General features: G+C 47.8%; 2 protein-coding genes and 1 pseudogene across 4 annotated transcripts in view; 1 reads left to right on the forward strand and 2 right to left on the reverse strand.

The window, feature by feature from the left end:
- Positions 1–5,358, forward strand: part of LOC115643457 (zinc finger protein 850-like) — a 38,192-nt gene extending 32,834 nt beyond the window's left edge. The window contains exons 5-6 of one of the 3 annotated variants that reach the window (XM_030547501.1): positions 909–1,022; positions 1,368–5,358. In XM_030547501.1, coding sequence (XP_030403361.1) covers positions 909–1,022; positions 1,368–2,893 — 1,640 coding nt within the window. In that variant the 3' untranslated portion in view covers positions 2,894–5,358. The remainder of the gene's footprint in view (positions 1–908; positions 1,023–1,367) is intronic. The other 2 variants (XM_030547502.1, XM_030547503.1) reach the window with 2 other exon arrangements.
- The window catches only part of LOC115643461, a 591,865-nt pseudogene that overhangs the window by 414,510 nt on the left and 162,130 nt on the right, over positions 1–15,225 (reverse strand).
- Positions 1–15,225, reverse strand: part of LOC115643458 (zinc finger protein 271-like) — a 200,782-nt gene that overhangs the window by 57,940 nt on the left and 127,617 nt on the right. The gene's annotated exons all lie outside the window — the stretch shown is intronic.

The following is a 15,225-nucleotide window of genomic DNA, read 5'->3' on the forward strand; positions in this document are numbered from 1 at the left end:
AGACGCAGGGAGCACCCTGAACACCATTACTAAGGCAATGACATTTTAGCCTTTAGCCCCTCCCACATACACACACGTTTTTCCCCTAAGCCCTGTGACTCTGCCACCTTTGCTGAAATCTTACGTTCCTTGCACCGACAATACACTCCATCCCTGCCACAACGTGTGCTTTCTAGTGATGTCATTGGTTGGGAGGGAAACTTCTGGGGACTGAAAGGGTCTCACTTCACTCACTCGCCTTCTGCAGTGACCACAATCTGTCTTCCCTGCAGGTGCCTGGGATCTATGAGTCAGTCCCTCCTGGAGTCGCATGGTCTGGTTCTTTTTCACATTCTCCTTTCCCAGAAGAACCAGAGTCCATTGTACCTAAATTATTGTATTTAATTCACTGGAGTTATCCACATGCTGAGGGAAATTCATACTCCCTTCCATTGCATCTGACTTACTAGCATCCTTATTTCCTCAAAATGTGTGTTCCTGATATATAATACCCCTAACATACTGCATTCTGGGACCTCTGTGCTCCCTCTTCTTCCTTACCGTGCTGAACCCCACCAGCCAATGCTCCCCCATTCCAGCTCTCCTACGGCTCTCTGTCTCTGCTCCTCTCTCTGCCAGAAAGAAGCATTTCTCAGGGTCTTACCCACTGTCTGGAGTCTTCACTGTCTGGGACATGGAATTACCTTTGCTGTGTTTTTGGAGCCTGTTTGATGAGTGTCGGGCTCTGTGTGTTCACAGGAGAGATGGGGATGGTTAAATCCCCCAAAAGCAAAGCATCCAGCACCTTCAGGCAACTTGGGAGTTGGGTCTGGTTACTGGCTGGGGTTAAAATAATAGAACTTTTTTTTTTTTTTCGACAAGTGTCCCATGAATTCAACTGATGTCCCTTGTTTTCTTCCTCTGAGCAGGGCTTCCCATTTCCAAATCTGATGTGATCTCCCGGCTGGAGAAAGGCGAGGAACCCTGGGTCCCAGATCTCCAGGAATCAGAGGAACAAGAGATCCTGAGAGGTGCCTGCCCAGGTGAGGAATTATTAAACGAACTCAGAAGCTGTCAGTGCCTGAAGGAAGGAGCTGAGATTTCCTACAAAGACCTTGTGAGCTCTCTCAGTTCAGGATTTTCCCCAGCATGTGTCATATCCTCAGGGCAGATGTTGCTTATGACTTCCTGCCCATCCTGACTGACACCTGGCAGTAGCTCCTTCCCTGACCTGAGTGTTTGGATAGGATGTGGAAACAAAATTTCTCCCCTATGGGGAAAAAAAGTTTATGTAATTCAGTTCCTGATTTTTCCCCATCTCTCCAGCACTTACTTTGGTTTCCTCTCCCATTTTCCATTCCTGTTTGTGGTGTCTCTCTGTATCCCAGCAGGTGATGGGATGGTGAGTGAGAAGGAGGGTCAGAATCTTCAGCAGAAGGATGATGTGAAACTGGAACCACACCGGATATTATTGCTAAGACCCAAAGGGAATGTGTGCAGAAGTCTTGAGCAAGGAAAATCGTATGAGAGTCAGCACAGGCCAGGGAGCCAGCCAGGGGAGAAAGAGGGTAAATCCATTAATTGTCAGGCAACTCACAAAGACCTCAGGGGAACCACAGAACAGGACACAAACCTCACAGAAGAGGGAAAAAACTCATGCACCGAGTGTGGGAAAAGCTTCCGGGGACGCTCAGGCCTTAGTAATCATAAGAGAATCCACACAGGAGAGAGACCCTACAAATGCAGCGAGTGCGGGAAAACCTTCACTCAGAGTTCTCACCTCATTAGACATGTGAGAATCCACACGCGGGAGAGACCCTACAAATGCTGTGAGTGCGGGAAAAGCTTCACTCGGCACTCAGACCTTATTACACATCAGAGAATCCACACTGGGGAGCGGCCCTACGTGTGCTGTGAGTGCGGGAAAAGCTTTGCTCAGCGCTCAGCCCTGACTAAACATCAGAGGCTCCACACAGGGGAGCGACCCTACGAATGCAGCGAGTGTGGGAAAAGCTATACTCGAAGCTCAGACCTCATTACACATCAAAGAATCCACACGGGGGAGAGACCCTATGAGTGCAGCGAGTGTGGGAGAACCTTTACTTGGCGCTCAGCCCTCACTACGCATCAGAGCATCCACACGGGGGAGAGACCCTATGAATGCAGCGAGTGTGGGGAAACCTTTGCTCAGCGCTCAGCCCATATCAGACATCAGAAAATCCATGCAGGGCGGAGGCCCTATGAATGCAGCGAGTGTAGGAAAAGCTTCGCTGAGAGCTCACACCTTATTACGCATCAGAGAATCCATACAGGAGAGAAGCCCTACGAATGCTGTGAGTGCGGGAAAAGATTCAGTCAGAGTTCATACCTTACTAAACATCAGCGAATCCACACGGGCGAGCGACCCTATGAATGCGGCGAGTGCGGGAAACGCTTCACTGACCACTCTAGCCTTACTAAACATCAGCGAATCCACACTGGGGAGCGTCCCTATGAATGCGGCGAGTGCGGGAAAACCTTCACTGAGAGCTCACACCTCATTACGCATCAGAGAATCCACACGGGAGGGCGAGCCTATGAATGCACCGAGTGCGGGAAAGGCTTCACAGAGCACTCAACGCTCACTAAACATCGGAGAATCCACACGAGAGAGCAATGCCATCAGTGCACTGAGTGTGGGAAAACCTTCCCTCAACGCTCACACCTTATGAATCATGGGAGAATCCACACAGGGGAGAGACCCTATGAATGCAGCGAGTGTGGGAAAAGCTTCACTTGGCGAGCAGCCCTTAGACATCGGAGAACCCACAGCGGGGAGAGACCCTATGAATGCAGCGAGTGCGGGAAACGCTTTACCGAGAGCTCACAACTTGTTAGGCATCAGAAAGTCCACAAAGGAGATGATAAACCATAAAAACTGTATCTAGGCCTGTAAGTTTCTGCAAAACTCCATGGTCCTATGACTCACGGGAATGTGTCCCTCTCCTGCCAGGAATGTCAGTCAGCTCAAGGTGTGGGAGAAAAGGGTGATCTCAACTAGCTATATCAGCATAAAAATCTACCCAGGCCTCATCCCCACTAGGATTTTCCATGGAGTTAGGTAGCTCGTGTTAGCTATCCTGATGTAAAAACACAACCAATCTTACAATAACAACATTGCTCGTGTCTAATGTCCAGGGTTCTCTAGCACGTTTACAAAAATATCCTAGAACTGGAAGGGACCCTGAAGGGTCATTAAGTCCAGCCCACTGCCTTCACTAGCAGGACCAAGTACTGATTCTGCCCCAGATCCCTAAGTGGCCCCCCCAAGGATTGAGCTCAGAACCCTGAGTAATGCTCAAACCACTGACCTATCCCTCCCCCATGACCTGACCCCCTCTCCATTTCCTAGTCAAAGCCAATCTGGAGCATTACGTTTATACTCATCCTCCCACTGTTAGAGCCATGCAGTTCACCCTTTGGAACAGATCGTCTCATTCGCAGTTGCTCACACACTGAAGCTCGGTGTGCCGAAGATGTTTTGTATCATTTTCCACATTTAAATATAACAAGGAGCCGAAGCAGGGTGGGAGAGGTATGGTTTCAGCCTCTGTGGCACCTGAAGGTGATGGGCGATTTGCAGGGATTCCATCGTGTTGCAGCTTTACCTTTATCTTCTTCATATTCTGCCCGTCTACTTCCCAAAATGTCACTTGAAGAGATGGAGGAGGGAGTGGGGAGGGTTGGCCTGGTGATGTTGCATGGGAGTTTCACTAGCTTACTGTCTGGCATTAATACTAGATGGTGGTGGGAGATCAGCATGTGACTTTGCTTGAGGGATGTTACTTGAGCACATAACCTGAGCCCAGGAGGGAGCTGGGGCCAAGTGACACCTTCTGCCTGGGAAACTGGACAAAGGCTGGAGGAGACGGCTGGAGGGGGTTCTGTTTTGGAGCTGGCTGGGGAAATGGAGGCAGGTCTGGGCTCCCCACCCCCCCAAGATGGACCTGACTGAGGGGTCCTGTTTCCTGTACCTACATGTCCTGCTTGGGACCGTGTTCCTGTCATCTAATAAACCTTGTGTCACCAGCTGGTGGAGAGTCACAGTGAATCGCAAGAAGTGGAGGGTGCAGGGCCCTGACTCGCCCACACTCCATGACAATAAGGACTTGTTGGTAAGACAGAAATTAAACAACACAATGACCTGCATCTGCACAATAACAAAGCTGAAGGATGAACTGGTAAGAGTCATTCAGGGAATCCCAGCAGCAAAGATGACAAGTTGGAGACCTGCTGTGAGACTTTATGCAGTGATAAGTGGTTCTTTGAGTCTGTAAAATATTTCACCGAATCAAGCCTCCTGCAGCCCCTCGGTGGGTGACATCAGGCAGAGAGGAGCTGGGGTGACTAGGCAGTGGGGTGCCTGTGCCTTTAAGACCCCAGCCCTGGGAAGCTCGTGCTGAGAGGTGCTGTCGGTGGGAGGGGAAATGAAAAATCCCCTCTGTACCCCCATATTTTTGCAAACACGAGTGTCAGCCCACCAAGGTAACTGTTACCCCCTCTGCCCCAGCCTCTGTCACCATCTGGCAGCTCCTTCCCCCTGGGCTTAACCCCATGCTCCATTTTCCCATCACCGATTTTGCACCTCAGCCCCCTCCCAACCCTGCCTCTTGACCCCCACAGGCCTTTTCCGCCCCCTCCTCAGATCCTGGCCATCCCCCCTCTGAACCCCTTGTAAATAGCAGTTTGCAGAAGCTGATGCCAAGTAAGGGCAGGGTGAAGGGCAGTGGCTTCAGCAGATGTTACTGAGCATGCTCAGTGTCCCCCCCCCCCCCCCGCAGCCAATTCCTACAGGTTGCAGTTTCTCCCACAGGAGGGCAGCGGCTCCATCACCGTCCAGGCGCGTCCCCTGCCCAGGAGCAGATCCCCAGGGGCCGCGCAATGAGCTGCTCCCGGAGCCTTTGGGTGGCGTCTCTGTCCTGCCCGCCCAGCGCTGGCCCTGGGGTCTCTCTGGGCCAGGAGCAGCAGAGCCTGGGGCTGGGTCCAGCTGGAGAAAGTCCCCATCTCGGACGGGCACAGAAAGAGCTTCAGTGAAAGGCTGTCCCTGGCCCGGCCCTGCTGGGGCCACAGCAGCAACCCGGGAGCTCAGCCCTGGCTCCCAGCGCACACTGGAGGCAGCAGCACCAGCAGAGTCTTGTACCCAGCGATTCCCTACACCCCCATAGGGGGGTGTGTCCCCTCCCTGAATTTCCCCACCCCCCCAGTTTTGTGAACTAGTTACATGCCCAACCTAGTGGCTGAACTTTGCAACTTTCTCCTCACCCACAAGTATTTCACATTTGGGGACAATACATACCTGCACGTCAGCGGCACTGCTATGGGTACCCGCATAGCCCCACCGTATGCCAACATTTTTACGGCCGACTTAGAACAACACTTCCTTAGCTCTTGTCCCCTAATGCCCCTACTCTACACTGATGACGTCTTCAACATCTGGACCCATGGAAAAGAAGCCCTTGAGGAATTCCACCATGATTTCAACAATTTCCATCCCACCATCAACCTCAGCCTAGACCAATCCACACAAGCAGTCCATTTCCTTGACACTACTGCGCTGATAAGTGATGGTCACATAAACACCACCTTATACCTGAAACCTACTGACCGCTGTACTTACCTGCATGCCTCCAGCTTCCATCCAGGACCCACCACACGATTCATTGTCTACAGCCAAGCTCTAAGATACAACCGCATTTGCGCCAATCCCTCAGAGAGAGGCAAACACAGACAAGATCTCTATCAAGCATTCTTCAAACTACAAGACCCACCTGTTGAAGTGAAAAAACAGATTGACAGAGCCAGAAGAGTACCCAGAAGTCACCTACTACAAGACAGGCCCAACACAGAAAATAGAAGAACCCCACTAGCCATCACCTTCAGCCCCCAACTAAAACCTCTGCAGCGCATCATCAAGGATCTACAATTTATCCTGAAAGATGATCCCTCACTCTCCCAGATCTTGGCAGACAGGCCTGTCCTTGCCCCCCAACCTGAAGCAAATACTCACCAGCAACCACACCCCACAGAACAAAAACACTAACCCAGGAACCTATCCTTGAAACAAAGCCTGATGCCAGCTCTGTTCACATATCGATTCAAGTGACACCATCATAGGACCCTGTCATAAACAGGTAAGTAAGAGTTAAAAGAACAGATGTACTTCATATCTCTTTTGCCTGTAAAGGGTTAACAAGATCAGTGAGCCTGGCTGTCACCTTACCAGAGGACCAATCAGGGGACAGGATACTTTCAAATCTTGAGGGAGGGAAGTTTGTGTGTGTGCTGTTAGTTTGTGTGTGTGCTGTTAGGGTTTGGTGGTTGTTCTCTCTGGGTTCTGAGAGTGACCAGACGTGCAACCAGGTTTCTCTCCAATCTCCCTGATACAGGTTCTTATAGATTCAAAATAGTGAGTACTAGGTGATAAGGCGAGTTAGGCTTATGTTTGTTTTCTTTATTTGCAAATGTGTATTTGGCTGAAAGGATTTTAATTTGTACTTGTATACTTAGGCTGGGAGGGTATTCCCAGTGTCTATAGCTGAAAGACCCTGTACCTATTCCATTTTTTTAAATTGACAAAGATAATTTTTACTGTTTTTTCTTTCTTTAATTAAAAGGTTTTCTTGCTTAAGAACCTGATTGTTTCTTTATTCTGGTGAGACCCCAGGGGACTGGGTCTGGATCCACCAGGGAATTGGTGGGGAGAAAGGAGGGAAGGGGGAGAGAAAGGTTAATTTTCTCTGTGTTAGGATTACTTTCTCTCTCAGGGAGAGTCCGGGAGGGGGAAAGAGAAGGAGGGAGGAAGGTGAATTTTCCTCTGTTTTAAGATTCAAGGAGTTTGAATCACAGTGATCTTCCAGGGTAACCCAGGGAGGGGAAGCCTGGGAGAGGCAATGGTGAGGGAAAGAGTTTACTTTCCTTGTGTTAAGATCCAGAGGGTCTGGGTCTTGGGGGTCCCCGGGCAAGGTTTTGGGGGGACCAGAGTGTACCAGGCACTGGAATTCCTGGTTGGTGGCAGCGCTACAAGTACTAAGCTGGTAATTGAGCTTAGAGGAATTCCTGCTGGTTCCCCATCTTTTGGATGCTAAGGTTCAGAGTGGGGAATTATACTATGACAAACCCAATCACGTCAGCCACACCGTCAGGGGCTCGTTCACCTGCACATCTACCACTGTGATATATGCCATCATGTGCCAGCAATGCCCCTCTGCCATGTACATTGATCAAACCGGACAGTCTCTATGCAAAAGAATAAATGAACACAAATCTGACATCAGGAATCATAACATTCAAAAACCAGTAGGAGAACACTTCAACCTCCCTGGCCATTCAGTAACAGATTTAAGGGTGGCTTTTGCAACAGAAAAGCTTCAAAAACAGACTCCAGCTAGAAACTGCTGAACTTGAATTAATATGCAAACTAGATGCAATCAATTTAGGCTTAAATAGAGACTGGGAATAGCTGAGCCAATACACACATTGAATCGGTTTCCCCATGTTAAGTATCCTCACAGCTTCTTGTCAAACTGTCTGAAATGGGCTATCTTGATTATCACTACAAAAGCTTTTTTCCTCCTGCTCACAAACAGTTCATCTTAATTAATTAGCCTCTTAGAGTGGGTAGGACAACCCCCACCTTTTCACGTTCTCTGTATGTATAAATATCTCCTGTCTGTGTGTTCCATTCTATGCGTCCGATGAAGTGAGCTGTAGCCCATGAAAGCTTATGCTAAAATAAACGTGTTAGTCTCTAAGGTCCCACAAGTACTCCTGTTCTTTTTGCGGATACAGACTAACAGGGCTGCTGCTCTGAAACATGTTTTATTAATATGAACAAATAAATCCAAGCGCGCACTTCACTAAGGCTAAATGACTATAGACACCACTCAGCTCAGGGTTAAACAGCACAGTGATAAAGTTCAGATCAAATCAGGAAATCAATGAGATAATAAGGGTATTGCACTGGAATCAAGTTGTCAATTCAGTCAAACCATCACATTAATACAGCAGAAAACCAACCCCTATAAATCCTAAAAGAGCAACCCACGAAGGCAGGTGCATAGTTAGTGATGTCGAAACTCCAATCAGAGATTTTTACCCAGGCCGTGCAACCCAGATTTAGCCAGCTGAATATTTCAATACCGAAACCAAATTATTGCTTACATTTAGCCTACAACCTCAAAACCAATTACAGTTTTCTCCTTAGATGTCACTATTGTGTAGCTAATACTTCTCCTCGCCCTCTCGCCCAAAACACATACAGACCTTAGAGAGACATTAGTAAAAGACGTTCAAACAGCTCTCTCTGAACAATACATATCTGACAGCTCAGTTCCTTGCAATGCTTCCATAGGTGAGGGGCATGCGTTCAGTCATTTCATAGGGCAGAGTTTTAAGAGTATTAAGATTTGGGAAACTTGTCTTCCTAGCATCTTCCCTGTGCAGATTTCAGAGGTGTTCTCACACACACACACACACACACACACACACACACACACACACACACACACACACACACACACACACACACACACACACACACACACAGTTACACTCCAATCTAAAAGAAAGGTTGGGAGGTCTCCAAGTTCATAAAAAGAAACAGACACAGAATATAAAGAGGAACAAAATGTTTCTAAGATTATAAGGAGTTGGATCTCTGCACCTCTCGGTCTTTGGAGCGGGAACTGTAGCTGCAGTTTAGGAACCAGGTAATGGCATAGATGGGCTAGCAGGGTTTTCAGGTACAGGAAGACTAGTGAAGGCTGCATAGCCTGTCACTGTTGTGCTTCATTCCCCAGAGGGGATCAGGCCAGGGATCCTGGCACTCAGTCTCCCTGAGGCTACGTCTACACTGGCAGAGTTACAGCACTGGGAGTTCAGTGCCGCTCAGCGAGTGCTGCAGGAAACTGCTATTGTGTGTTCACGCTGTCAGCTGACTGCCCAATAGTGTGTTCACACTTGCGGCACCTGCAGCGATGTTGGGAGCGGTGCACTTTGGACAGCTATCCCACTGAGCATCGCTTCCTCTTCTGACACTAAGAGTTGTGGGAAAGCAGAGGGAGTTGTGGGTCCTGTCCCCATGCCTGTGATGGACTGCTTTGCATCCCAGCAATCCCTGTGCTTCTGTCCACATTTGGCATCATCTTTCAGTGGTTGGTGCACTGCGCATTCTGCCTCTTCGCGCTGCAGGAATGGATCCCGCACTGTTGACCAATATGCTACAAGTCACGAGTGGCAGTGGACTTATTCCTTAAAATACAAAGGCAGAGGAGTTCAACACTGATCTCGCCACACGTAGAAGTTACGAGAAGAGATTGCTTGTGGCATTCACGGAGGTGCTGCTCACAGCGGAACGCCGCTTTTGGGCTCAGGAGAGCAGCACTGTGTGGTGGGATCACATGGTCATGCACATCTGGAATAAGGAAACCCACAATCATCCATCTAGCTCAGTCTGTTGCTTGAGAGTGACCAGTGCCAGATGCGCCAGAGGGAATGAACAGAACAGGCTTGATGACCTGCCACATGAAGGTCTTTCACCCTTCCCTTTAACTTTATTGTTGTTGATTCCTACTTATCCTATCTTACCACACCTCCCCCAAGGTCTCTGGGCAAAGCAGGTGTGAATCACTCCTTTGATACAGACGTGTCCCAGTCCAGCTGAATTGAGGCAGACTTTGGGCCAATGTCAGTTTGGAAAAGGCCCACTTAACCCAGCAGGTTTCTCAAAGCATCTGTTGTTGTGAACAGCATGTAGTGGGGATGTGTGAACCTCAAAGATATCAAACATGAAAGAAACACAAGGCCAGTTTTGAGGAGGTTTCCAGAGCCAGGCCTGATGGTTAAACAGCTGTGCTCAAAAGGAAAAGGGGCCTCAGCACCTACAAAAATAACTGGTTGCAAAAACAAAAACAAAAAAGTGACATTAAAAAAACCAACCCCAAAAAAGAACCAACCCAGAAAAGCTCCCATCACACATCCATCACCATTGTAGATTTTGACATCTCCTGCCTGATGTGATGTCTTTGCTTTGCAAACAAGAGACCTGGAGAACTCTGTGGGTGTTACCCTCTAACTGGGTAAAAGGTTCCAAATCTTGCCTCAAGTAATTTTCCTCTTAACAGAAGATTTAAAATTTATCAAAATAAATTCCACTTGAAATAGAAACAATTACAGTGTACACTGGGTCGCTATTCTCACACATGCTATTTCTGTCACATATTCCCCCACTCTATAATTCCTTTGGCATGAGGGTTTAATTTCAGGATTAGCCACCATTTCCTATATAGTAGGAGGGGACAGGGAGAGAACTAGAAGAAAACATGAATTATATTGTAACACTGAAAGTTATCACGTAATCAGTCTCTTCCGTGATACTAATTAACTTCATGTTTAATTTCATTGTCGCTGGAACCAACTTATTCAACAATTACAACATATAAACCCATAGGGCAGTTTTCTCTTGCTTCCCATTTCCACTTCAACTTTGTGTGAAGACACTTTCTACCATAACCTAGGAGCCTTCCATTTCTGTGAGTTCACTTCTCCCTGGGGCTTCTCCCAGAAGTGTGGGTGGAAGGGGTCTCACACGACATGGGAAGGCTGCATCATGAGAAAAACCACCTGTCCTCTATTTTCACACTTTCTAATCTTTCAAAGTAGCAGCAGCAGGAGAAGTAATACAAACACATTATACTCTAGACTCAGAGCAAAACGAAGAGACCAAACCACAGACTCTGGACTCAATGTTTATGTATCCTGCAGTCTGAACGTGGAACCGGATACATTCCCTCATTGGCTACCATCAATTGCCCAGCATGGAAGTGCTTCTTGTCCAACAAGGAAGCCAGATTGGGACCCATAGGCATGGAATGGCTCTGAAGGAATCAGCTGTTGCCTGGCAGTTTGCCTGGTGGGAGTTCCCACAGAGTGTTTTTGCCTTTCAGGCTTCTGTGAGAAGTAAATACAACATCTGAGGACACTTTTAGAAGGAAGACATGGATACTGAGCGATCAGCTGTTGTGACCTGCATAGGATGTGCCATGTTTGTCTTTCTCCCAGAGTACAGAAGCAACTTTGTCTGTAAAAAGTGCAAACTGGTCTCCATATTAGGTTAAAGGATTAGAGACGCAAGTATCAACCTTGCTTTGCATCAGAGAAAATGAAGACTTTCTTCACATAAATCAGCATTTGGTTCTAGAGGCAAAACATGCCAAAGAATCAGAGAGGGCAGCACAGAACAGGGAAGAAACTGGCACCATGTTACCCGCAGAAGAAGAATGAGGAGAACCCATGTACCCCCGATGCAGATAGAGGTAAGAAACCGTTCTCAGGCTCTCTGCACAGGTTCTACTGTGGAGAATGATTTGGAAGAACAATCCAGCGATCAGAAGGAGACCGCATTGACCAGAAGACGTGAGATGCATTGTCCTAGGAATGGGGGTTCCATGATCACCACTCCCAAGAGGAGGAGACGAGTGGTGGTGGTGGTGGTCGGGGACTCTTCCCTAAGGGGGACAGAGTTATCCATCTGCTGACCAGACCGAGAGACTCAAGCAGTGTGCTGCTTGCCTGGAGCTAGAATTCAGGATGTGACGGAGTGTATGCCAAGACTGACCGAGCCCTCGGACCTCTAGCCCTTCCTACTTCTCCATGTGGGCACCAATGATACTGCCAAGAATGACCTTAAGTGGGTCACTGCAGACTACGTGGCTCTGAGAAGAAGCATAAAGGAGTTTGAGCACAAGTCGTGTTCTCGTCCATCCTCCCTTTTGAAGAAAAGTCACTGGTGAGACCCCATCTGGAATATTGTGTGCAGTTCCGGTGTCCCATGTTCAAGAAGGATGAATTCAAACTGGAACAGGTCCAGAGACGTGCTACTAGGATGATCCGAGGAATGGAAAACCTGCCTTATGAAAGGAGACTCAAAGAGCTTGGCTTGTTTAGCCTGGCCAAAAGAAGGCTGCGGGGGGATATGCTTGCTCTATATAAATATATCAGGGGGGTTAACGTTAGGGAGGGAGAGGAATTATTTAAGTTTAGTACTAATGTAGGCACGATGACGAATGGGTACAAACTGGATATTAGGAAGTTTAGACTTGAAATTAGACAAAGGTTTCTAACCATTAGGGGAGTGAAGTTCTGGAACAGCCTTCTGAGGGTAGTAGTGGGGGCAAAAGACTTATCTGGCTTTAAGACTAAGCTTGATAAGTATATGGAGGGGATGTTATGATACGATAGTTTAATTTGGGCAATTGATCTTGGATTATCACCAGATAAGTCTGCTCAATGGTCTGCGGGGAGATGTTGGATGGGATGGGAACTGAGTTACTGCAGAGAATTCCTTCTTGGGTGCTGGCTGGTGAGTCTTGCCCACATGCTCAGGGTTTAGCTGATCGCCATATTTGGGGTCGGGAAGGAATTTTCCTCCAGGGCGGATTGGCAGGGGCCCTGGAGGTTTTTCGCCTTCCCCTGCAGCGTGGGGCATGGGTCGCTTGCTGGTGGATTCTCTGCAGCTTGAGGTCTTCAAACCAATTTTGAGGATTTCAATAACTCAGTCCTGGGTTAGGGGTTGTTATAAAAGTGGACGGGTAGGGTTCTGTGGCCTGCCTTGTGCAGGAGGTCAGACTAGATGATCATATTGGTCCCTTCTGACCTATGAGTCTATGAGTCTATAAAAAGTCCCAGGTAGGAACTATCAAATTGTGGAGGTAAATGCATGGTTACGCAGGTGGCGTCGGAGAGAGGGCTTTGGATTCCTCAACCATGGGATGTTGTTCTGGGAAGGATTGCTAGGAAGAGATGGGATCCACCTAATGGAGAGGGAAGAGTATCTTCGCAGACAGGGTTGTTAGCCTAGTGAGGTTCACCAGGGATGGTGACCTAAGCCTTGAGGTAAGTGGGGAAATGGGATACCGGGAGGAAACACAAGGAGAAGGATGCAATGGGGGGGCTTCCTGATTCAATTCAATTGGCTAGTTATCTTAGATGCATGTAAACCAAGGCAAGAAACCTGGGAAATAAGCAGGAAGAAGTGGAAGTCCTCGCACAGTCAAAGAACTATGATGTGATTGGAATAACAGAGACTTGGTGGGGCAGTTCACATGACTGGAGCTTTGTCACGGATGGGTATAAACTGTTCAGGAAGGACAGACGGGAAGGAAAGGTGGAGGAATTGCACTGTTATGTAACAGAGTGGTATGACTGCTCAGAGCTCCAGTATGAACCTGGAGAAAAGCTTGCTGAGAGTCTTTGGGTTAAGTTTAGAAGTGAGAGCAACAAAGGTGATGTCGTGGTGTGTGTATGCTACAGACCACCAGACGAGGAGCATGAGGTGGACGAGGCTTTCTTCAGACAACTAAACAGAAGTTTCCAGATTACAGGCCCACGTTCTTATGGGGCACTTCAATCACCCTGACATCTGCTGGGAGAGCCATACAGCAATGCACAGACAATCTAGGCAGTTTTTGGAGAGTATTGGGGACAATTTCCTGGTGCAACTACTGGAGGAACCAAGCAGGAGCCTTTCTCCTCCTGATCTGCTGCTTACAAACTGGGAAGAACTGGTAGGGGAAGTAGAAGTAGGTGGCAACTGATGGGCAGGATCCCCTGTGAGGCTAAGATGAGGGGGAAAGGAGTCCAGGAGAGCTGGCTGTATTTTAAAGCCGCCTTATTAAGGGCACAGGAACAAACCATCCCGACGTGCAGAAAGAATAGCAAATATGACAGGTGACCAGCTTGGCTTAACAGCGAAATCTTCTGTGAGCTTAAACACAAAAAGGAAGCTTACAAGTAGTGGAAACTTGGCCAGATGACTAGGGAGAAGTATAAAAATATTGCTCCGGCATGCAGGGGTGTAACGAGGAAGGCCAAAACATAGCTGGAGTCGCAGCTAGCAAGGGATGTGAAGGGTAACAAGAACAGTTTCTACAGGTATGTTAGCAACAAGAAAAAGCTGAGGGAAAGTGTGGGACCCTTAATGAATGGGGGGGGGGCAACCTAATGGCAGATAATGCGGAAAAAGCTGAAGTACTCAATCCTTTTTTTGCCTCTGTCTTCACAGACAAAGTCAGCTCCCAGACTGCTGCACTGGGCAGCACAGTTTGGGGAGGAGGTGAGCAGCCCTCGGTGGTGAAAGAACAAGTTAAGGACTCTAACAATGCTGGTTCTGGCTGGACCCAACTGAGAGTATCAATTCAGAACAAATTGCTTAAGGCAGGGCAGTTACAGCCTAAGGCTGGGGTTTCTTTGCACACCACGGCAAACCAAACCAGCCAGACCAAGAGGACTTTGGTTTCATCTCGCTGGTAACCACAAGTCACACAAACAACTCCCTTAGACACTCCAGTTTCCCGGTATCACCACCAGTGCCACTCATTATGGGGACGAATGGTTGTAAGAACCAACACCCCAATAAAAGAAAAGAGGTTCTCTCAATCCCAAAGGACCAAGCCCCAGACCCAGGTCAATATACAAATCAGATTTTAGCCTCAAATCACACTGTTGCCAATTCTTTAGAATCTAAAATCTAAAAGTTTATTTATAAAAGGAAAAAGACAGAGATGAGAGCTAGAATTGGTTAAATGGAATCAATTACATCCAGTGATGGCAAAGTTTTCTTGGTTCAGGCTTGTAGCAGTGATGGAGTAAACTGCAGGTTCAAATCAAGTCTCTGGAACATCCCCAGCTGGGATGGGTCATTCAGTCCTTTGTGTAGAGCTTCAGTTTGTAGCAAAGTCCTCCAGAGGTATGAAGCAGGACTGAAGACAAGATGGAGATGAGGCAGCTGCATTTTATAGTCTCTCTTCCAGGTATAAGGACACCTCTCTGTCCTTACTGTGGAAAATTACAACAAAATGGAGTCTGGAGTCACATGGGCAAGTCCCTGCATACTTTGCTGAGTCACAAGGTGTATCTGCCTTCTCTCCATGGGTCAATTGTACAGTTGATGGTCCTTAATGGGCCATCAAGCAGGCGAGGCAGAGCTGACATCAACTTGTCTGGAGTGTCACCCAGAAGCACAGCATAAGTTTGAAATACAGACAGCATAGAGGGAATATTCATAACTTCAACTACAAAAATGATACAGACATATACACAGCATAATCATAACCAGCAAACCATAACCTTTCCATAGACCCCTTACACAACCACCTTCATACAATAACGTCACAAGGACTATTTAGAAAAGCTGGACATGCACAAGTGCAT

Source organism: Gopherus evgoodei, unplaced genomic scaffold (genome assembly GCF_007399415.2).
Source record: "Gopherus evgoodei ecotype Sinaloan lineage unplaced genomic scaffold, rGopEvg1_v1.p scaffold_60_arrow_ctg1, whole genome shotgun sequence".
Taxonomy (NCBI): domain Eukaryota; kingdom Metazoa; phylum Chordata; order Testudines; family Testudinidae; genus Gopherus; species Gopherus evgoodei.